We start from the raw sequence: 25228 nt of genomic DNA, 5'->3' as shown, positions 1-25228 counted from the left end.
GCTGAGGATGCAGCTGATTATACCAAGGTAAAACAAGCTATATTGAAGGCCTATGAATTGGTACCTGAAGCTTATAGACAAAAATTTAGAGACTTGAGGAAATCTGCAGATCAGACTTATATGGAATTTGCCAATGGAAAGAGAATATGTTTTGAACGATGGTACATGGCTAAAAATGTAGATGGGGATTTTGATAAATTGAAAGAATTGATATTAGTGGAAGACTTTAAAAGATGTGTTCCAGCTGAATTAACAACATATTTAAATGAAAAGGCAGTGGAAACTTTACAAGAAACTGCTAGGTTGGCAGATGATTATGCTTTAACCCATAAATCCAAATGGGGACAACCTAACACCATTCAAAAGAGTTACAAAGACAATCCATGTAAACCAGAGATTAAATTGGGAGGTAATCAAAAAGGAAAGGATGAAAAGAAGCCAGGGCTGGAGAAACCTGTTGAGCGTACTTGTTATTACTGGAGGAAACCTGGCCATGTGATATCTAATTGTGCCCTTTTGAAGAAAAGGAAGGAAGCTGTGCCCAAAGCTTGCTTTCAGGCAATTAAAAATCAAAAAGGTTTAGGAGACATTGTTAAAGATCAGTCCTTGCAAGAGGTAAAAGCGGAAAAGTTGGAGGAGGTGAGAAAGGAATTCCGTTCTTATGTATCAGAGGGTTTTGTTTCACTGAATGATGAGTCACCCCAGGTGCCAGTGAAAATTCTTAGAGATACTGGGGCTTGTCAATCTCTCTTCCTGGACAGTGTTTTAAATTTTGGTGAAGAAACTGACACTGGTGAGGTAAATCTAATACGAGGCGTTACAGATGACACCATATCTGTCCCTTTACACGGGGTGATTTTAAAGTCAAAGTTCGTAGAAGGACCAGTCGAGATAGGGATAAGACCTAGTTTGCCAGTGGAAGGAGTTTCTTTGTTATTGGGAAATGACCTTGCAGATGGAGAAAGTGTTCCTGTGGTACGATTAACGACCAAACCAAGGATTGATGAGTCTGAGAATGATCCAGATGTTTACCCATCATGTGCGGTGACTCGAGCTAGAGCTAAGGAATTAGCCAAGACAGACAGTCCGGTGCAGTCTGATGTGGTTCCTTGTGACAGTCCTAAACAGGAAGAAAATTATGATGCCTTATCTGAGACCTGTCTTCACTGGAGGATCAACATCCTTATAGTGAGCCTGAATTTAAAGAATTGTCTTTGTCGAGGAAGGATTTTATGGTGGAACAGACAAAGGACCCTGAGTTGACAGAATTGAAAGAAAAAGCACTCTCATGTGAGGAGATTGAAAAAGTGCCAATTGGATATTATGTCAAAAATGGAGTGTTAATGAGGAAATGGAGACCTCCTCATGTTCCTGTTACTGAGGAATGGGAAGTTATTCATCAGGTTGTTGTTCCAAAAGTTTATAGGGATGAAATTTTAAACCTGGCCCAAAGTATGCCTTTGGGTGGTCATTTTGGGGTGAATAAAACTGTAGGGAAGATCTTGAAACAATTCTATTGGCCTGGTTTGAGAAAAGATGTGGTGATGTTTTGTCGAACCTGTCACACATGTCAGATGGTAGGTAAACCAAATCAAAAACCCCCTGTGGCTCCGTTGAAACCAATTCCTGCTTTTGGTGAACCCTTTTTGAAGGTGATTGTGGACTGTGTTGGTCCATTACCAAAGTCTAAGACTGGAAATCAGTGTTTGTTAACCATCATGTGTGCCACTTCTAGATTTCCAGAGGCAATACCCCTTAGAAATATTAAGGCCAAGACGGTGTCAAAAGCTCTTTTAAAATGTTTTACCTTGTTTGGTTTGCCAAAAGAAATCCAATCTGATCAAGGTGGTAATTTTATGTCAAAAATTTTTCAACAACTAGTCTATGAGCTGGGAGCAAAGCAGATTGTATCATATGCATATCACCCAGAATCTCAAGGAGCTCTGGAGAGATTTCATTCTACTCTCAAAAATATGCTGAAGACTTATTGCTTTGAAAACACAAAGGATTGGGACGAAGGTATTCATTTACTTTTGTTTGCTGTTAGAGATTCAATCCAAGAGTCAATAGGATTTAGTCCGTTTGAGCTTGTATTTGGACATAGGGTGAGAGGACCTTTGGAGTTGTTGAGAGAGCAATGGGTTAATGAAGAAGTGCACTTGAGTCTGTTGGACTATGTCCAAAAATTTAAAACTCGTTTGGAGAGAGTCTGCCAGCTAGCGAGAGAGAATTTGAAAACCAGCCAGATAAGAATGAAGACATATTTTGATAGACATGCTCGGCCTAGGACATTTGCAGTGGGGCAAAAGGTGTTGGTATTTTTCCCTAGCCAAAATAATCCATTGCAATCTCGTTTTTCTGGACCCTATGTTATTGAATCTCGAGTGACTGATTTAACATATATAATCAAAACACCAGATAGACGCAAGAAAACACAACTCTGTCATGTAAATATGCTAAAGCCTTATTATGAGAGGGATTCAGTGGTGGCCTTGGTGGATGATGTAAAGGTTGTTTCTAGAATGCCTGATGTTGATGTTGAGGAAGGCCCATTTAGACCAAGTATTGTTCCATCAAAACTAAAAAACCAAAATATCATGGAGAACATTGAAACAAAGTTGGACCATTTACAAGTTTCACAAAAACAACAGATGAGAGAATTAATTTTAAAATTTAAAAATCTGTTCCCAGATGTTCCAAACAGAACATCGATAATTACCCATGATGTTGATGTTGGGGATGCAAAACCAATCAAACAACACCCATATCGAATGAATGTGGACAAAAGTAAACTTGTTGATCAGGAAATAAAATACATGTTGGAAAATGATATTATTAGACATTCTACTTCGAATTGGAGTTCGCCCTGTGTTATTGTACCTAAACCTGATGGAACTGTTAGATCTTGCACAGATTACAGGAAAGTGAATGCTGTAACAAAGTCAGATGCTTACCCTATTCCTAGGGTGGATGATTGCATAGATAGAGTGGGAAAGGCAAAATTTCTTACAAAGATTGACCTATTAAAAGGGTACTGGTGTGTTCCATTAACAGATAGAGGAAGGGAGATTTCAGCCTTTGTAACCCCTTCTGGATTGTATGAATACAATGTTTTGCCATTTGGAATGAAAAATGCTCTGGCAACATTTCAAAGAATGATTAATTCAGTGATTCGTGGGTTAAAACATACAGATGCCTACATTGACGACTTAGTGACTGGGAATGATACTTGGGAAGATCACATCTCTGCGTTAGAAAGGTTGTTTGAAAGACTTTCCAAGGCTAACCTTACAGTTAACTTGGCTAAAAGTGAATTTGGCCATGCCACTGTGACGTATCTTGGTTATGTTGTAGGTCAAGGCAAGCAAGCTCCTGTTCAGGCAAAAGTTCAAGCAATGTCTGAGTTCCCTATTCCCACAGGTACGAGGACTGTTAGAAGATTTTTGGGAATGGTTGGATATTATCAAAAATTTTGTAAAAATTTTGCTGATATTGCTCTTCCCCTAACTAATCTTCTGAAGAAGGGAGTAAAGTTTGTTTGGACAGATTCTTGTCAAGAAGCATTTGAGAAGCTGAAAGCCATTTTATGCTACCATCCTGTGCTCAAAACACCTGACTTTGAAAAGCCATTTTCATTAGCAGTAGATGCCAGTGATGAAGCTGCAGGAGCTGTGTTGTTGCAGAAGGGTGACCTTGATGATATTGACCATCCTGTAGCTTACTTTTCAAAGAAATTTAATGAGCATCAAAAGAATTATTCCACCATAGAGAAAGAATTACTGTCGCTTGTTTTAGCCTTGCAATATTTCAGTGTATATGTTTGCACCGCTCAGAAACCATTGACTGTGTATACAGATCATAACCCATTGGTGTTTCTGAGCCGAGTCAAAAACAAGAACAGAAGGCTGTTAAACTGGAGTTTAATTTTGCAAGAGTTTGATCTCATGATAACTCAGATTAAAGGCAAAGATAATGTGATTGCTGATTGTCTTTCCCGATGTTAAATGGGAAACATGTATCTGTACTAATCTGATAGTCTGTAGTTGTGTAGAATGATAATTATTAACATTACTAACTGTATGCGCGGTTAAATTTTTCTTGGGAAAAATTTTTTTTTAGGTGGGAGGTGTTACGGACTCAGTGAAAGTCCCTTCAAGATAGAGAGTGTGTGTGTATGTGTGTGTGGGGCGTGCTTACGTCAATAGAAGATAAAGGACATAATGACGTTGTTGAAGAAGAAGAAGGAGAGAGAGAGAGAAGGGAGAGACACCAGCCTGCTAGTTTTCTCTATCGATGGATGAGAAACAATAACTGTGTCTGCCACTGAAATCCATGTATGGAAGTTGGAAGTAATCCGGTGGAGTTCACTTTGTTGCTGACCTGTAGAAGGAAACAGGTATTTGTGTGTGGACGACCACAATTCGGATGCTTTTCGGGGTGAGGAAGTCACTACCGAGTAAACACTGAAGTATCGTCTGGGTTCCATCGTGGAACATTTGGATTTCGTATTTACTCTCTCTATGTTTCTCTACGTCTACGTCTTATCTTCAGACAACGGTGCTTGTTGAAGAAGCCCTTGCTCATGTTTCACCTTATGGCTTGTGGAACTGAACTTTAAGAACCATTCCGGAACTTGGAGTTTGGGACTTTGTCACACGCACACGAAGAGTTTAGTTTTGGGGTTAACATTCGAGGTTTAACATTTTTGAAATCTAACATAATAACATTTTTACTTTTATTTTACGTATTATCATAAGTAATGATTAATAAAATAGTTTTTAACACTGAATCATGCTCAGTGTGTTTCTTTTGTTGCTGGTTCATGACAAAATAGTACTCCAAATATGGCCTTACCAATGTCTCGTACTGCTGTAACATGACATCCCAAGTCCTGTACTCAATACTCTGGCCAATAAAGGCAAACATGCAAAACATCTTTTTCACCACCCTGTCTACTTGTGTCACCTTTCAAAGAACTATGTACCTGAACCCCGAGATCTCTCTTTTTGACAACACTCTCTATGACCCTACTATTTACTGTGTGAGTCCTGACCTGGTATGTCTTACCAAAATGCCTCACATTTATCTGAATTAAATTCCATTTGCCATTCCTCAGCACACTGGCCCAGTTCATCAAGATCCCATTGTAATCTAAGATATCTTTCTTCACTGTCGACTATGTCACCAATTTTACTGTCATCCTCAAACTTACTAACCATGCCACCAACATTCTCATCCACATTGTTGATATAAATGATAAACAACCATGAACTCAACACCAGTCTCTGTGACACACCACTGGTCACAAGCCTCCAGTCAGAAAAACAACCCTCCACCAAACCCTCTGTCTCCTAATGTCAAGTTAACTTTGTATCAAATTGGCTCCCTTGCCCTGGATTGCCTGTTATCTAACTTTCTGGAGTAGACTAGCATGCGGGATCTTGTCAAGGGCCTTGCTAAGTCCATGTAGATGTCTTCCACACTTCCCTCATCTATCTTTTTGATCAAAAACTCAACCAAATTTGTGAGACACGATTTCCCACACACAAAACCATGCTGACTATCCCTAATCAGTTATTGCCTTTCCAAATGCATGTAGATCCTGTCTCTCAGAACCCCCTCCAACAACTTATCCACCATTGACATTAGGTTCATGCTGTTTGTGATGTACATAAATGACCTGGATGAGTATGTTGATGGATAGGTTAGTAAGTTTGCAGACGATACCAAGATTGGTGGAGTTGTGAATAGTGTAGAAGACTGGCAATGGATAAAGCGTGATATAGATCAGTTGCAGATGTGGGCAGAGAAATGGCAGATGGAGTTTAACCCCGATAAATGTGAGGTGTTGTACCTTGGTATGACTAATGTCAAGAGGCAGTACGCTCTGAAGTGCAAGACCCTTAACAGTGTTGAAGTGCAGAGAGACCTTGGGGTGCAAGTCCATGGCTCATTGAAAGTTGCTACACAGGTAGATAAGGTGGTTAAGAAGGCTTATGGAATGCTTGTTTTCATTAAGCAAGGTATTGAGTATAGGAGTCAAGTTATGATACATCTGTATAGAACATTGGTTTGGCCGCATTTAGAGTATTGCGTGCATTTCTGGTCACCTCACTATAGGAAGAATGTCGAGGCTTTAGAGAGGGTGCAGAGGAGGTTTACCAGGATGATGCCTGGATTAGAGGGCATGCTATCAGGAGAGACTGGACAAACTTGGGCTCCTTTATATGGAGGGGCCTAGACTGTGGGGTGATCTGTTGGAAGTAAATAACATTATGAGGGGGATAGATAGGGTGGACAGGCAATATCTTTTTCCCATTATTGGGCAATCCAATACCAGAGGGCATGAATTTAAGGTGAGAGGAGGTATGTTCAGAACAGACATGAGGGGTATGTTTTATACTGAGAGAGTGGTGGATGCCTGGAATGCATTGCCTGATAGGGTGGTGGAGGCAAATTCATTGGGGGCTTTTGAGAGGGGCTTGGATGGGCACATGAATGAGAGGAAAATGGAGGGATATGGGCAATCTGTAGGTAGGAGCGATTAGCTACGTCGGATCAACATTGTGGGCCGAAGGGCCTGTTCTGTGCTCTACTGTTCTGTGTTCTATGTTCTAACTCTCCCAATCTCACTTTTAAAACTCTCCCACTTGCCAGATGTCCCTTTACCTGCAAACAGCCTTCTCCAATCAACTTCTGAAAGTTCCTGTCTCATACCATCGAAAGTGCCCTTGTCCCAGTTTTGAACTTTAAATTGTGGACCAGTCCTATCCTTTTACCTAACTATTTTAAAACTGATCTCTGGTCCCAAGGCGCTCCCCCGTTAACACTTCTGTTCAGTTCACACCAACACTTCAGTTGCTGTGTTGCTTTCCAAGAATTTGGGTTGAGGATGTCTCTGAGGAGTTACTGAACATTAACAAGGCGGAGGGTGAACAGCCAGAGGTTGTTGCACACATTGGAACCAACAACGTAGGTTGAAAAAAGGATGAGGTCCTGCAGAGTGAATATAGGGAGATAGGTAGAAGATTAAAAAGCACATCCTCAAGCATTGTAATCTCTGGAATACAACAGTGCCATGTGCTAGTGAGGGTAGGAATAGTAGTTAGGGCAGATGAATTCGTGGCTGAGGAGCTGGTGCAGAAGAGGGATTCAGGTTCCTGGACCAGTTGGATCTCTCCTGAGGCAGAGGTGATCTGTAGAAGAGAGACATGTTGCACCTGATCTGAGCGGGACTAATAGCCTGGTGGTGCTACTTGCAAGGATTTAAACAAGGCTGACAGGAGGGTGGCACCCAAACAAGAAAGATGAGGCAAATAAAGAAGTTAAAACAAGTATGTTCAGTAGGCAGGACAGGCAGGAGCAGGACAGGGAGTGAGGAAGGTCTGACTATTTTAATGCAAGGAGCCTGACAGGTCAGGCAAATGAACTCAGGGCATAGATGGATACATAGGACTGGAATATTATAGCTGTTACAAAAACGTGGTTGAGGGAGGGACAGGTCTGGCTGTTCAATGTTCCAGGGTACGGAAGCCACAGGTGTGATAGAGGTGGAGCCAAGAGAGGAGGGGAGTTGCGTTTCTGATTAGAGAGAACATCACAGCAGTACTTCGAGACTATGTTCCTGGGAGACCACCTTGTGAGGCTAAATGGGTAGAACTCAGAAATAAGAAAGGGGTGATCACTTTGATGGAATTGTACTATAGGCCCCCTCCAATAGTCAGCAGGAATTTGAGGAGCAAGGATGGGCGGATACAAAGAACCTACTAAAGATTTCAGTCAGGTTAAAGCAGTGGTCAGAAAGCTGGCAGATGTAGTATAATGTGGAGAAATACCATACTATCAACTTTACTGTGAGTAACAGAAAAAGATTATTTAAATGGTGGTGATAATTAAATACTAGTTTTCAGAAACCAAGTTAGCATGTGGATACAGCAAGTAATTGGGAGGTAATTTGATAAGTGTGTCAAGGAAAGTTTTCACAAGCAATATGCAGATGGACCTATTAGAAAAGAGGCAACAAAGAACCTCCTACTGGGAAATTAGGTGGGGCAAGTGACTAAAAGTGTCAACGGGAGAGTATTTAGGGACCAGTGATAATAACTCTATTGGTTTTAAAATAGATATGGAAAAAGATAATACTGGTTAGAGTTCAGGTTAGGACTGGTCCATGTCTGACATGTGAATGGTGCAGTTGGTTTTAAAAGTGTGTTTAAAGACCAACTGCACAGAGTACAGGACAGGTATGTTCCAGTTAGAAAGAAGAACAAGGACGGTAAGGTAAAGGAACCTTGGATTGTGAGAGAGGTGGTGAATTAAATCAAGAAGATAAAGGAAGTATATGTAAGATTTAGGAAACTAAAATCAAACAGAGCCCTTGAGGATTATAAAGAAGTTAGAAGAGAAGTAAAGAAGGGAATTAGGAGGGGCCACAAAAAGTCCTTGGCAAGTAGGATTAAAGAGAATCCCAAGGCATTCTACACATAAGAACATAAGAAATAGGAGCAGGAGTCGGTCATCTAGCCCATCAAGCCTGTTCCCCATATCAATAAGATCATGGCTGATCTGGCCGTGGACTCAGATCCACCTACCTGCCTTTTCCCCATAACCGTTAATTCCTCCACTATTCAAAATTCTATTTAACTGTGTCTTAGCCGTGATAGAGAGCTTAGTGGAATGGTGTCATGACAACAACCTTTCCCTCAATGTCAACAAAACAAAAGAGCTGGTCATTGACTTCAGGAAAGGGGGCGGTGTACATGCACCTGTCTACATCAATGGTGCTGAGGTCGAGAGAGTTGAGAGCTTCAAGTTCCTGGGAGTGAACATCACCAACAGCTTGTCCTGGTCAAATCACGTAGATGCCATGGCCAAGAAAGCTCACCAGTGCCTCTACTTCCTCAGGAGGCTAAAGAAATTCAGTTTGTCCCCTTTGACTCTCATCATCTTTTACAGATGCACCATAGAAAGCATCCTATCTGGATGTATCACGGCTTGGTACGGCAACTGCTCTGCCCAGGACCGCAAGAAACTGCAGAGAGTTGTGGACACAGCCCAGCACATTACGGACACCAGCCTCCCCTCCTCGGACTGTCTTTACCTCTCATTGTCTTGGTGAAGCAGCCAGCATAATCAAAGACCCCACCCACCTGGGACATTCTCTTTTCTCTCCTCTTCCATTGGGTAGAAGATACAGGAGCCTGAAGGCACGAACCACCAGACTTAAGGACAGCTTCTACCCCACAGTGATAAGACTATTGAACGATTCCCTTACACAATGAAATGGACTATGACCTCACGATCTACCTTGTTGTGACCTTGCACCTTATTGCACTGCACTTTCTCTGTAGCTGTGACACTTTACTCTGTACTGTTACTGTTTTTACCTGTACTACATCAATGTACTCTGTACTAACTCAATGTAACTGCACTGTGTAATGAATTGACCTGTACGGTTCATTTGTAAGACAAGCTTTTCACTGTACCTCGGTACAAGTGGCAATAATAAACCAATACCAATACCAATATCAATACTTAAATAGATTAATGAGGAACTTTCTGCTGCTTCCTTTTGCAACCCTTTTCTGCTTCCTTTTGCAACCAACCTTTTGTGATTCATGCCCAAGCACTCCCAGGTCCCTCTGCACAACAGCAGGCCGCAATCTTTCATCATTTAAATAATTATCTGATCTTCTATTTTTCCTTCCAAAGCAGATGACTTCGCATTTACCAACATTGTACTCCATCTGCCAGACCCTTGCCCACACACTTAACCAATCTATATCTGTCTGCAGACTCTCCACATCCTCTGCACAACTTGCTTTGTCGCTCAATTTAGTGTTATCAGCAAACTTAGATACTCTACACTCAGTCTCCTCTTCCAAATCATTAATATATACTGTAAACAGTTGCAGGCCCAGCACCGACCCCTGTGGCACGCCGCTCACTACTAATTGCCAACCACAGAAACACCCATTTATCCCAACTCTCTGCCTTCTATTGGTTAACCAATCCTCTATCCATGCTAATATATTACCCCCAACTCTGTGCATCCTTATCTTATGGATAAGTCTTTTATGCAGCACCTTATCAAACACCTTCTGGAAATCCATGTACAGTATACAACATCCACCTGTTCCCCTCTATCCACTGTGCTCATTATATCCTCAAAGAACTCCACTAAGTTTGTCAAACAGGACCTGCCCTTCCTGAATCCATGCTGTGTCTGCCTGATGGGACCACTTCTATCCAGATGTCTTGCTATTTCTTCCATAATGGTAGCTTCAAGTATTTTCCCAACAACAGACATTAAGCTAACTGGCTTATAGTTACCTGCCTTTTGCCTACATCCTTTTTTAAACAGTGGCATGACATTCACTGTCTTTGAATCTGCCGGGACCTGCCCAGAGTCCAGAGAATTTTGGTAAGTTGTCACAAATGCCTCGACTATAACTTCTGCCATTTCTTTCAGTACCCTGGGATGCATCCCATCAGGACCAGAGGACTTGTCTACCTTTGGGCCCACTAGTTTGCTCATCACTATCTCTCTAGTGACAGCAATTGTATCGAGGTCCTCACCTCCCATCACATGCATAACATCTCTCTTTGGCATATTAGATGTGTCCTCCACCATGAAAACTGACACAAAATAGTTGTTTAAGCCTCAGCCATTTCCACATTATCCAATATTAATTCACTCTTCTCATCTTCCAAGGGACCTACGTTCACTTTAGCCACCCTTTTCCACTTTAAATAATTAAAACTTTTACCATCTGTTTTCATATTGTGATAATTTACTTCCGTAATCTATCTGCCCTTTCCTCACTGCTTGCTCAGTGGTTCTTTGTTGCTTTTTAAAGTTTTCCCAATCTTCCAGTTTCCCACTACTCTTGGTGACTTTGTATGCATGAGCTTTTAGCTTGATACGTTTTATTTCCTTAGTTATCCAAGGCTGGCTCTCCCTACCCTTACTGTCCTTGCTTTTAACCGGAATATACTTTCGTTGAGCACTGTGAAAAATCTCTTTGAAAGTCTTCCACTGTTCCTCAACTGTCCCACCATATAGCCTGTGTTTCCAGTCTATGCTGGCCATCTCCTCCCTCATCCCATTATAGTATCCTTTGTTTAGGCATAATACACTGGTTTTAGGTCGAACTATTGCACCCTCCATTTGTATGAGAAATTCAATCATACTAGGATCACTCTTCCAAGAGGATCTCTAACTACAAGATCATTAATTTTACTTGTCTTATTGCACAGGACCAGATCTAAGATTGCATTTTCCCTAGTAGGTTCACTAACATGTTGTTCAAGAAAGCTATCACAGATGCCTTCTGGAAGTCCTCCTCAAGACTGCCTTGACCAACTTGATTCGACCAATCTATGTGGAAGTTAAAGTCCCCCATGACAACTGGTGTTCCATTCTTACATGCATCAAATATTTCTTGGTTTATTGCCTGTGCCACTGTAATGCTATTATTCAGTGGCCTATAGACAACTTCCACCAGTGATTTTATTCATGCATCAAGAGTAAGAAGATAACTAGACAGAGGGTAGGACTGCTCAAGGATAAAGGAGAGAACATGTGCTTGGAAGTGGAGGATGTGGGTGAGGTCCTAAATGAGTACTTCACATCAGTATTTGACAAGGAGAAGGAGGTGGAGGATAGAGAGATCAGTGTGGAGCATTCTAATATGCTAGGGCATTTTGAAATAAAGAAAGAGGTAGTGATGGGTCTCTTGAAGAACATGAAGGTGGATAAGTCCCCAGGGCTGGATGGGATATACCCATGTTATTGAGAGAGGCAAGAGATGAGATTGACCAAGATCTCTGTGCCCTCTCTAACCTCAGGCAAGGTTCTGTAGGACTGTGAGTACTAACGTTGTTCAAGAAGGGAAATAGGGATAATCCTGGAAACTATAGACTGGTGAAGGAAGCTATTGGAGAGGAATCTTAGGGATTGGATGTATGAGCATTTGGAAATCCATGGCCTAATTAGGGACAGTCAGCATGGCTTTGTGTGGAGCACGTCATGTCTTACTAACATGATTGAGTTTTTTGAGGAGATGATGAAGGTGATTGATGAAGGCAGAGCTGTGGATGTCATCTACATGGACTTTAGTAAGGCTTTTGACAAGGTCCTTCATGGTAGGTGGCTGCAATGGTTGATAAGGTGATAAAGAAGGCACATGGCATGCTTGCCTTTATTAGTCAAGGCATTGAGTTCAAGAGTCAGGAAGTTATGTTGCAGCTTTACAAAACTCTAGTTAGGCCACATCTGGAATATTGCATTCAACGCTGGTCACCCTATTATAGAAAGGATGTGGAGGCTTTGGAGAAGGTGCAGAAGAGGTTCACCAGGATGCTGCTTAGATTAGAGGGCATGTGCTATAAGGACAGGTTGGACAAACTTGGGTTGTTTTCTCTGAAGCAGCAGAGGCTGAGGCGAGACCTGAAAGATGTTTATAAGATTATGAATGGCATATACAGAGGGTATACAGCCAGTATCTTTATCCCAAGGTCAAAATGTTTAATACTGGAGGGAATGTATTTAAGGTGAGAGGAGGTAAGTTCAAAGGAGATGTGCAGGGCAAGTTTTTTTTACACAGAGAGCAGTGGGTGCCTGGAATGCACTGCCGGGGTGGTGGTGGAGGCAGATACGTTAGAGGGTTTAAAAGGCCTCCAGAATGGAAGGATATGGACATTGTATGGACAGAAGGAATCAATTTAGTTAGGTCTTTAGCGATGAGTTTTATTAGTTCAGCACAACATCTTGGGCCGAAGAGCCTGTTCCTGTGCCATTCTATTCTATGTTTTATGGTCCACAAGTTGAAGTCCTAAGTTAGAGCAGGCTGACTTTGATGACATTAGACAGGAACTTGCAAGGGTTGATTGGCAAAGTCTGTTTGTAGGTAAAGGGACATCTGGCTAGTGGGAAGTTTTCAAAGGTGAGATAGTGAGAGCTCAGGGACAGCCTGAGCCTGTTAGAGTGAAGGGCAAGGCTGGCAGGACTATAAATATAAGGGTGGTAGTAGAGAATTATCTTTCAGACTGGAAGTCTATGACCAGTAGTGTGCATTAGAAAGACAAGGACTGATTAGAGATAGTTAGCATGGCTTTGTGTGTGTGGAATTTGACACGGTACTGCATGGTAGGCTGGTCTGGAAGGTTAGATCACATGGCATCCAGGATGAGCTAACAAATTGGATACAAAATTGGCTTGACGGTAGGAGACAGAGAGTGGTGGCAGTGTGCTGCAGGGATCGCTGACTGTCATTGTTTCTTATCGTATCTAGTACGAGAAGATGAACTCTTAATCTCACAGTCTACCTCGTTATGACCTTGCACCTTATTGTCTGCCTGCACTGCACTTTTTCTGTTGCTGTGACACTTTACTCTGCATTCTATATTGTTTTATCTTGTACTACTTCAAAGCGCGGTGTAATGAATTGATCTGTATGAACAGTATGCAAGATAAGTTTTTCACTGAACCTCAGTACAAGCGACAATAATAAACCAATTTCAATTCTTGTTGTTCATTATTTAAATTAACAACTTGGATGAGAATGTAAGGGTGTGGTTAGTAAATTTGCAATGACACTAAAATTGGTGGTACAGTGGATAGTGAAGAATGTTATCTAAGATTACAATGTGATATTGATCAGAAGAATGGCAAACAGAGTATGATTCAGGTAAATGCAAGGTATTGCATTTTGGGAAGACAAACCAGAGCAGGACTTAGACAGCAAATGGTAGGGCCCTGGGGAGTGTTGTAGACCAGAGAGATCTGGAGGTGCAGGTACATAGTTCTCTGAAAGTAGCAACAGAGGTTGACGGGGTGGTGAAGAAGTTGTTCGGTATGCTTTCCTTCATCAGTCAGAATACTGAGTACAGGAGTTGAGATATCATGTTACAACCATACAAGATGTTCATAAAGCCACATCTTTAGTCTGCAAATAGTTCTGGGGCCCTGCTATAGGAAGGATGTCATTAAATTGGAGAGGTGTAGAAAAGATTTATGGGGTGCTACCAGGACTGGAGAGCTTGGGTTATAAGGAGAGACTTGACAGGCTAGGACTTTCTTTCCCTGGAGTGTAGGAGGCTGAGGTTTCTAAAATCATGAGGAGCATAGGTAATACCATAAGATATAGGAGCAGAATTAGGCCATTGAGTCTGCTCCACCATTCAATCACAGCTGATTTTTCTTTTGTCTCAATTCCATTCTTCCGCCTTTTCCCCATATCCGTTAATTCCCTTTCCAATCAGGAACCTATCAATTTTTGCCTTAAATACACCCAATGACTTGACCTCCATAGCTCTCTGCAGCAACGACTTCCACAGATTCACCACCCTCTGGCTGAAGAAATTCCTCGTCACATTTTATTAACGTCCTTTATTCTGAGGCTGTGCCCTCAGATCCTAGACTCCAACTGATGGAAACATCCTCTCCATGTCCACTCTATCTAGGCCTTTCAGTATCTGGTAGGGTTCAATGATATCCCTCCCTCATCCATCTGAATTCCATCAAGTACAGGCCCAGAGTCATCAAACACACTTCAATAAGGTGGATAGCTAAAGTCTTTTCCCCAGGGTAGGGAAGTCCAAAACTAGGAGGGATATACTTAGGGTGAGAGGGGAAAGATTTAGAAAGGACCTGAGGTACATAGATAGGAAAGGTTAAGAGGGATATGGGCCAAATGCAGGCAAATGGGAATAACTCAGCGACTTTGGCAACTTTATCAGCACAGATCACATAAATAGAGTGGCTATGAGAGCAGGTCAAAGGCTGGGTCTCCAGCTCACCTTCACTTTCTCAAGGCAAACAGGGATGGAAAATAAATGCTGGCCATGCCAGACATAAAGGGAATGGCTCAGTCCGAAGGGTTGGAAGGAACAGCTCAGCCCCACAGTGACATAGGAGAGAAAGGCTCTGTTTCATAGGAAGATGTTTTCTGAGTGTTTGGTTGGACAGGAAGGAGGAAGCTTACTCTGCATCTCACTGGTACCATCTCTGCTCTGGGAGCATTAGATGTGACAATGCAGAAAGAGCTTTACTCCATTTAACCCATGCTGCATCTATCCTGGGAGTGTATGATGTGTGCAGTCAATATTTCCAGTTTTAGGTTCTTCATGGCTTCTTAGAATTAGTAACCCTACTGTGACCGTCCTCAGCATGGTTTTCTCTTTAGTTCAGGGGCTGTGAGAAGACTGGGTCAACTTAATCCCACTGATTGTCTCTAACTTCCAATAAATTCCTTTCAAAATACCTTTCAAATTGTGGTAATTATAGAATTTAAGACCAGATGCTTCTGTCTCTTCTCTGTGTTGCTATGGAGATCCTGAGTGCCTAGAGACAAGAGCTGTACACTATGCAAAACAATTAGGCGGGTGGGTAGCTGTGTGTGAGGAAGGAGCAGGGCAGAGTGAGCAGTGGGGAGTGTGTACCTGAGATTAAACACTGATCTACAAAGGAGTCTGAGAGTCCGATTCTCCACCAGCTCGGTGTCAGTGCAATGGGATCTGCATCCTCTGCTTACCAACCCAGAGCCATCTTCCTGGACATCGAGGGACGTACACAAAAGGTAGAGACACTGGTCACTGGTCAGAATGTACACTCAGTGCTGATGGGATTAATCCTTAGGGATCCTTCCGTTTTTCATCAGAAGATCATTGGTTCCCATTGTAAGACCATAAGATATAGGAGCAGAATTAGGCCATTCCACCCATCGAGGCTGCTCCACCATTCAATCGTGGCTGATTGTTGAAAATAGGTACAAACTGTATCAGATTATTTAAAGAATGTGGATGAGTGAAACATCAAGTAGCATTTGTTTGTTGCAAACCAGTGTTTCAGGGCTCTGTAATGGTTTAACTACATGTGACATTGGCTCCACAGAGACCTGCAAATATCAGGCTTCCAACAAAGAACTGAGTTAATGATCCAATTACCCAGTTATCCTCTTGCTCTTGATGTATGTATAGAATGCCTTGGGATTCTCTTTAATCCTACTTACCAAAGACATTTCATGGCCCCTCCTGGCTCTCCTAATTCCCTTCTTGAGTTCTTTTCCGGCTTCTTTATAATCTTCAAGGGCTCTATTTGATTATAGCTTCCTAAACCTTACATACACTTCCTTTTTCTTGTTGACAAAATTTACCACCTCTCTCGACATCCAAGGTTCCCTTCCCCTGCCATCTTTATCCTTCCTTCTTACTGGAACATCCCTGTCCTGTACTCTGTGCAGTTGGTCTTTAACACCCTCCACATGTCAAATATGGACTTGCCCAAAAACAGGTGTTCTCACTTAACTCTCCCTAGTTCCTGTCTAATACTCTGGTAATTAACACTGCTCCAATTTAATATTCTCCTGTAAAGTCCATTCTTATCCTTACCTATAGCTATCTTAAAACTGAAGTTGTGATCACTGTTCCCTTACTGTTCTCCCACAGAAGGGTCAGGTATCTAGCCAGGCTCATTACCCAGCACAAGGTCCAGTATAGCCCCTCCTCTAGTTGGGCTATCTACATACCGTCATATAGTACTACAGCACAGAAACATGCCCTTCAGCCCATCTAATCCATGACAACCTGATCTTCTGCCTAGTCCCATCTACCTGCACCTGGAGCATATCCCTCCAAACCCCTCCCATTCATGTATCTATCCAAACGTCTCTTAAATGTTACAATTGAACCCGCATCTACCATTTCCACTGGCAGCACGTTCCATACTTGCACCACCTTCTGAGTGAAGTAGTTTCCCTTCAGATTCCCCTCATTTATTTCACTTTTCACCCTAAACCTATGACCTCTAGTTCTAGTCTCACCCAACCTGAGGGGTAAAAGCCTGCATGCATTCACCCTATCTATACACCTCATGATTTTGTATATCTCTATAAGATCTCCCCTCATTCGCTTGTGCTCCTTCTACCCCACACCTCAGAGCCCTACCATTCACTGTGTCAGTCTACCCTGGTTTGTCCTCCCAAAGTGCAACACCTCACATTTGACTGCATTAAATTCCATCAGCCATTTTTCAGCCCATTTTCCTAGCTGGTCAAAGTCATGCTGCAAGCTCTGATAGCCTTTCTTGCTGTCCACTACTCCCACTACAAAACTGGTTTCAGAAAACGTCCTGGATACACCTAACAAATTCTGCCCCATCTAAACTTCTTGAACTAAGGAGGTCCCAGTCTATACTGGGGAAGTTGAAGTCACCCACAGCAACAACCCTATTGTTTTACACCTTTCCCTAATCTGCCTGTATATCTGTTTCTCAATGTTCTGATGGCTGTTTGGAGGGTGGGGGGTCTGTAGTATAATCCCATCAGTGTGATTGCAACTTTCTTATTTTTGATTTCTACCCATACAGACTCAGTGGATTAGCCCTCCATTATATCCCCTCTGAGTGCAACTCCCTGATTACCAGTGCAGCTCTATGCCTCCCCCCACCCTGCCTCTTTGACCTCCCTCTCTATCTTTTAACATTGAAAGCCTGGAACATTAGACATCCAGTCCTGTCCCTCTCTCAACCAAGTCTTGTTAATGGCCACAACATCATAGTTCCATGTACTTATCCATGCTCTAAGTTCATCACCCTTACCCTTAATACACCTAGCATTAAAATAAACACACTTCAATCCACCTGTCCCATTGTGTCTATTACCTTGCTTCTGCCTTCTACCTTGATTACAGTAAGTCTGTAATCCTTCCTTACAGACTTACTGGTCATGTCATCTACCTTCCACTCAATCCCTCCACTTTCCAAAGGATAGAACAGGATATAGATCAGTTGCAGATATGAGCAGAGAAATGGCAGATGGAGTTTAATCCATGCAAATGTGAGGTGTTGAACTTTGGGAGATCAAATATAAAGGGAAAGAACACAGGTACACAGATAATGGCAGCACCCTTAATAGTGTTGATGTACAGACGGATCTTGGGGTTCGTCCCAGTCAACATCAGGGAAGTTAAAATCACCTATTACAACTCTATTATACTTGCAGCCATCTGTGATCTCCCTACATATTTGCTCCTCTAATTTCTGTTGACTACTGGGGGGTCTGTAGTACAATCCCATCACAGTGATTATCCCCTTCTCATTTCTGAGTTCCACCCATATAGCCTCAGTGGGCGATTCCCCCAGGAATATCCTTTCTAACTACTGCTGTGATGTTCTCCCTAATCAAAAATACAACTCCCCCTCCTTGCTTACATCTACCTCTATGACGTCTGTAGCATCTGTATCCTGGAACATTGATCTGCCTGTCCTGCCCTTCCCTCAACCATGTTTCTGTCAGAGCTATAATATCCCAGTCTCATGTACCAATCCATGCCCTGAGTTCCTCTGTCTTACCCGTCAGGCTTCTTAGATTAAAATAAATGCAGTTTAGTATGTCAGACCTTCCTCGCTCCCTGTCCTGGCCCTGCCCATCCTGCCTACTGAGCTTAATAGGTACTGTTTAGTGGAATAAGGTCCGTGCAAAATTAGTGCTCTAAATTATAGGGAGTAACATGGGAGTTTAATGTAAGGCTAATTCATAGTATAAGAGCTCAGCACCATGGCATGCTCTTGGAGTAATGATGTCATACAGCACAGAAACAGGCCTTTCAGCCATTGCGTTCATGGTGACCGCCAAGTAGCCATTTGAATTAATCCCATTTGCTATCACTTAGTTCATAGCCTTCTATATCTTGGCAATTCAAGTGTTTACCTGAGTACATCTTAAATGGATATGGAGGATAGTGAGAGCAGTGTTGGGTATGCTAATACGCTGGGGGATTTTGGGATCAGGAAGGAGGTGGTGTTGGGTCTTTTGAAGAACATCAAGGTGGATAATTTCCCAGGGCCTGATGGGATCTACCCCAGGTTATTGAAAGAAGGAAGAGAGGAGATTGCTGGGGCCTTGACGAAGATCTTTGCGTCCTCAGGCGAGGTCTCAGAGGACTGGAGAGTAACCAATATTGTTGCTTTGTTCAAGAAGAGAAGTAGGATACTATAGGCTGGTGAGCCTCACATCAATGGTAGGGAAGCTATTGGAGACGATTCTTAGGGATAGCATTTACATGTATTTCAAAAACCATGGCCTGATTAGAGACAGTCAACATGGCTTTGTGTGGGGCAGGTCGTATCTTACTAACTTGATTGAGGAGCTGACCAAGGTGATTGATGAGGGGAGGCCAGTGAATGTTGTCTACATGGATTTTAGTAAGGCATTTTACAAGGTCCCTCTGCCAAAAGGCATGTGTCATCCATAGTGACTTGGTAAACTGGATTCAAAATTGGCTTGGACGTAGAAGACAGAGGGTAGTAGTCAAGGGATGTTATTCGTGTTAGACGTCTGTGACCAATGGTATTCTACAGGGATCAGTGCTGGGACCTCTGTTGTTTGTGATGTACTAAATAACTTAGATGACAATGTAGATGGCCTGATTAGTAAGCTTGCAGACAACACAAAGATTGGTGGAGTTGTGGACAATGTAGAGGGCTCTCAAAGGATATAAAGGATATATATCAGTCAGAAGTTTGGGCAGAGAAATGGCAGATGGAGTTTAATCCATGCAACTGTGAGCTGTCACACTTTGGGAGGTCAAATGTAAGGGGAAAGTACACAGTTAATGTCAGGACCCTTGGGAGCGGTGATGTATAAAGGGATCTTGGGGTCCAAGTCCATAGACCCCTGAAAGTGGCAACACAAATGGACAGAGTAGTAAAGAAGGATTTTGGCACACGTGCCTTCATCATTCGGGGTGTTGAGCATAAGGCTCAGGAAGTCATGTTGCAGCTGGATAAAACTTTGGTTAGGCCACGTTTGGACCACTGTGTGCAGTTCTGGGCGGCATACACAGGTAGATAGAATCTTTTTCCCTGGTTTTCAATGTCAAATACAATTTTGATATGTCAAATACAAATACATTTGACTTAGCTTTAATGTGAGAGGGGAAAAGTTTAAAGGAGATATGCACGGAGGGTGGTGGAAGCCTGGAACATGCTGCCATGTGAGGTGCTGAAATTAGATACAGTAGTGGTGTTTGAGAAATATTTGGACAGGTACATGAATATGCAGGGAACATATGCAGTCAGATAGGTTTAGGTTACTTTGGCATCATGGTCAGCACGGAAATCATGGGCTGAATGGCCTGTTCCTGTGCTGTGCTGTTCTGTGTTAACATAGAACATAGGACACTACTGCACAGTACAGGCCCTTCAGCCCACAATGTTGTGCTGACATTTTATCCTGCTCTAAGATCTATCTAACCCTTCCCTCCCACATAGCCCCCTATTTTTCTATCATTCATGTGTCTATCTAAGAGTCTCTTAAAAGTCCCTAATGTATCTGCCCCCACAACCTCTGCCATCAGTGCGTTCCACACTCTCACCACTCTCTGTGTCTAAAAAAAAATTACCCCTGACATCTCCCTTATATCTTCCTCCAATCACCTTAAAATTATGCCCCTCATTTTCGTCCTGGGAAAAAATATCTGACTGTCCACTCGATCTATGCCTCTTATCATCTTGTACACCTCTATCAAGTCACCTCTCATCCTCCTTTGCTCCAAAGAGAAAAGCCCTAGCTCACTCAACCTATCCTCATAAAACATGCTCTCCAATCCAGGTAGCATCCTGGTAGATCTCCTCTGCACCCTCTCTAAAGCTTCCACATCCTTCGTCTAATGAGGTGTCCAGAACTGAACACAATACTCCAAGTGTGGTCTGACCAGAGTTCTATAGAGCTGCAACATTACCTCATGGCTCTTGAACTCAATACCCCAACTAATGAAGGCCAACACACTATACACCTTCTTAACAACCCTTTCAACCGGTGTGGCAACCTTAAGGGATCTATGGATGTGGACCCTAAACTCCATCTGTTCCTCCACACTGCTAAGAGCCCTGCCATTAACCTTTTATTCTGCCTTCAAATTCGATCTTCCAAAGTGTATCACTTCACGCTGTTCCGGGTTGAACTCCATCTGCCACTTCTCAGCCCAGCTCTGCATCCTATCAATGTCCTGTTATAACCTACATCAACTTTCTACACTGCCCACAACACCACCAACCTTCATGTCATCAGCAAACTTACTAACCCACCCTTCCACATCCTCATCCAAGTCATTTATAAAAATCACAAAGAGCAGGGGTCCCAGAACAGATTCCTGTGGAACACCACTGGTCACCGACCTCCAGTCAGAATATGCTCCATCTACAACCATCTTTCTCTGCCTGTCAAAATTTTGCACACATCATTCAGGTTCCCCCTCAACCTCCTTCATGCCAAGAAAACAAACCCAGCACTTGAGTATGTCCTTGAGGACCCATGACCTGCAGGGCTGGTCACCTACACCTGCAGAGTCCCAGCACTGGAAGGTATGATTGCATTGAGCAGCAGCTTTTTGTCCGAGTTTGCAGTGATAGGCCAAATGACCTCCATCATTGGTGCACATATTCTGTGACTCTGTATTATTAGCTACTGCAGATACTGACATATGCCTTCTTCCCTTCTCTTCTGTTTCAACAGGTGCTTTTCAGCCGCTATTGCAGCCCAAGTGACATCAGGGAGCTGCTATGCAACACAGCTGGACTAGCTCGGTGAGACCTATCATGTACTTGTATTCAGAAACAAGAGCCACAGGCCCTTACCAAACTGTGGCACAATGCTCAAATATTTTAAATAATTCTGTCAATTTCTAGGGCCGAAAGACTTCCAGGTCAGGGACAACAGGGATTAAATTCTCAGTAAATCCCCTTCCACACAAACCCATCAGGCACTCTCAGGCCAGGGACAGAATGGATTAGAAATTGAATCAGAGAAAATTTACAACATAGAAGGAGGCCATTCAGACCGTCATTCCTACATGACAAAGCTGCTCAACCTAATCCCACTTTTCAGCACTGGACCTTTTTCCATTCTGGTTGAGCACTTCTGAATACTCTTTAAACATGATGAGAGTTTCTAACTCCACCTGTCTTTCAGGTAGTGATTTCCAGACCCCCTGAGAGAAAAATCTTTTCCTCATCTTCACTCTAGAACATATAAACATATGAATTAGGAGCCTGTTGAGCTGATTGTAAACTCAATTCCATTTTCCAGTCTAACTGGAGTAACCCCTTACACCCCTTATATAACAAAAGTCTATTCCAGCATGCCTTATTTTTATATTGTCCTTTGAGGAAGAAAGTTCCAAAGACCCAGAATCTTCTGAGAGAAAGAGTTTTGTTTTGAATGAAATGACTAATCCCTTATTTTGAATAATGACTGTAGTTTCAAATTCTCCCCCAGAAGGAATCATCCTCTCCACATCCACCACTCCAAACCCCTCAGGATCTTATATGTTTCAGTCTGGTCCTTTCTCTCTTCTAAACTCCAACAGATACAAGCCTAACCTTTGTCCAACCTTTGCTCAGAAGACAATTTACCCATTCCAGGCATTAGTCCAGTAAACCATCTCTGAACTATATTCAATATATAAGTATTCTTCATAAAGTCATAAAGCATGGATACAAGTCCTTCAACACAACTGGTGCATAAGATAAGGTAAGATAAGATATTTATTTAGAAGTCACATGTACATCGAAACACACAGTGAAATGCATCTTTGTGTAGAGTGTTCTGAGGGCAGCCCGCAAGTGTCGCTGCACTTCTGGTGCCAACATAGCATGCCCACAACTTCCTATCCCATACATCTTTGGAATGTGGGAGGAAACCGGAGCACCCGGAGGAAACCCACACAAATACGGGGAGAACGTACAAACTCCTTACAGACAGTGACCGGAATTGAACCCGGGTCACTGGTGCCAATAAAAATGCCCATTTACTTGCATTTGGCCTATATCCTTCTAAACCTTTCCAATCCATGTCCCTGTCGAACAAGCACAAGTTTAGTAATCAGGATAGCCAGGGGCACAGTAAAGGATGGGAAAGGAATACTCAGTTAAACTGCATTAATTTCAATGCACGAGGCTTTAACATGTGAGGTGGATGAACTCAGGGTGCAGATTGACTCTGGGGACTAGGATGTTATAGCCATAATGGAAATATGGCTGAGAGAAGGGCAGGACTGGAAACTCAGTGTTCCGGGATACAGATGCTACAGGTGTGACAGAGGTACAGGTAAACGAGGAGGGGGTGTAGCCCTTTTGAAAAGGGAGGATATAACAGAAAATGCTTAGAGACGACATTCTTGGGGGATTGTCCAGTGAGGCCACATGGGTAGAACTTAGAAATAAGAAGGGGCGGTTCACTCCAGTGGGTCTGTATTATAGATTCCCCCAACATTCAGCAGGAACTTGAGGAGCAACTGTGTAGAGAATTGCTCATAGTTGTAAGAATAATAGAATATAGAAGATAGAACAGGACATCACAGGAACAGGCCCTTCAGCCCACGATGTTGTGTCAAACTAATTAAATTAGTAATTAAATGCCCAACTAGACTAATCCCTTCTGCCTACTCAATGTTCATGTCCATCCATTTCCTGCACATTCATGTGCCTATCTAAGAGCCTCTTGAACGCTTCTGTCATATTTGCCTCCACCACCGCCCCTGGCAGCACATTTCAGGCACCCACCACTCTCTGTGTAAAAAATTTGCCCTGCACATCTCCTTTGAACTTACCCCTCTCACCTTAAATGCATGCCCTTTGGTATTAGACATTTCAATCCCGGGAAAAAGATACCGGCTGTCTCATCAATCTGTGCCTCTCATAATCTTATAAACATTTATCAGGTCTCCCTTCAGCCTCCACCATTCCAGAGAAGATAACCTAAGTTTGTCCAGCCTCTCCTTATAGCACATGTCCTCTAATCCAGTCAGCATTCTGATAAACACACACAAAATGCTGGAGGAACTCAGCAGGTCAGGCAGCAGCTATGGAGGGAAATGAACAGTTGATGTTTTGGGCCGAGATAGGCACATGGATGTAAAAGAAAATGGAGGATTATGGGCTGTGTCGGAGGGAAGGGTTAGATTGATTGTGGAGTAAGTTTATATAGGTTGGCACAACATCAAGGGCTGAAGCAACACTCACATTTGGCCAGGTTAAACTCCATCTGCTATTTCTCCACCCATATCTGCAACTGATCTATATCCCACTGTACCCTTTGGCAGTCTGCTATCCAAAACACCACCAATCTTCATATTGTCTGCAAACTTACTAACCCACCATCTACATTTTCATCCAGGTCATGTATATTTATTACAAATGACCTGGATGAATACCTTGGTGTTTACTGAGGAGAAAATCATAGTTGCTCAAGAGATAAGAGAAACAAGTGGAGATATTTCGGACTTCGTAGAAGGCTAGAAAATAAATTACGGAGTCTCTAGTGGAGATATTTGCTTCATCATTAGACACAGGTGACGTTCCTGAAGACTGGAAGGTGGCTAATGTCGTTCTGTTGTTTAAAAAGGATAGCAAGGATCGACAGAATCTGATTAGGAGGAGTCAGCATGTCTTTGTGAGTGGAAGGTTGTGCTTGATGATATTTTATAAAGTTGATCAAAAGGGTAGATGAGGGCAGGGCAGTGGATATTGTCTCTTTGGACTTTAGCAAGACCTTCCACAAGGTCCCACATGGTAGGCTGGTCTGAAAGGTTAGAACCCATGAAATATAGGGAGAGATAAGATAAGATTTCTTTATTAGTCACATGTACATCGAAACACACAGTGAAATGCATCTTTTTTGTGTAGAGTGTTCTGGGGGCAGCCCAAAAGTGTCGCCACGCTTCTGGCCCCAACATAGTATGCCCACAACTTCTTAACCCGTACGTCTTTGGAATGTGGGAGGAAACTGGAGCACCCGGAGGAAACCCACACAAACACAGGGAGAACATACAAACTCCTTACAGACAGTGGCTGGAATTGAACTCGGATCGTTGGCGCTGTAATAGCATTACGCTAACAGCTACTGGATTCAAAATGAGCTTGGAGGTAGAAAACAGAGGGTAGTGGTTGAAGGTTGTTTCTCAGAATGGAGGCCAGTGACCAGTGGTGGGCCTAGAGGTTGGTGTTGGGACCCTTGTTATTTGGTATAAATGATTTGCATGCAAAGGCACAAGGCTTGATCAGTAAGTTTGCTGAGGACACAAAATTAGGTATCGATAGTGAAGAAGGTTATTGTAGATTACAGGGGGATCTTGATCAGTTAGGTCAGTGGGCTGAGCAGTGGCAAATGGATTTCAATGCAGATAAGTGTGAGGTGATGCATTTTGGAAAGTCAAATTGATATTGATA

General features: G+C 42.6%; 1 protein-coding gene across 1 annotated transcript in view; it reads left to right on the top strand.

Annotated features, from left to right (window-relative positions):
- The window catches only part of pde9aa (phosphodiesterase 9aa), a 170378-nt gene that overhangs the window by 53844 nt on the left and 91306 nt on the right, over nt 1-25228 (top strand). Inside the window, exon 2 of the mRNA XM_052014506.1 lies at nt 21516-21586. Within this exon, the coding sequence (XP_051870466.1) occupies nt 21516-21586 (71 nt within the window). The remainder of the gene's footprint in view (nt 1-21515; nt 21587-25228) is intronic.

The sequence above is a fragment of the Pristis pectinata genome, chromosome 4 (genome assembly GCF_009764475.1).
Source record: "Pristis pectinata isolate sPriPec2 chromosome 4, sPriPec2.1.pri, whole genome shotgun sequence".
NCBI lineage: Eukaryota > Metazoa > Chordata > Chondrichthyes > Rhinopristiformes > Pristidae > Pristis > Pristis pectinata.
The sequence above is the reverse complement of the archived record's forward strand: the minus strand, read 5'-3'. Positions and strand labels throughout refer to the sequence as shown.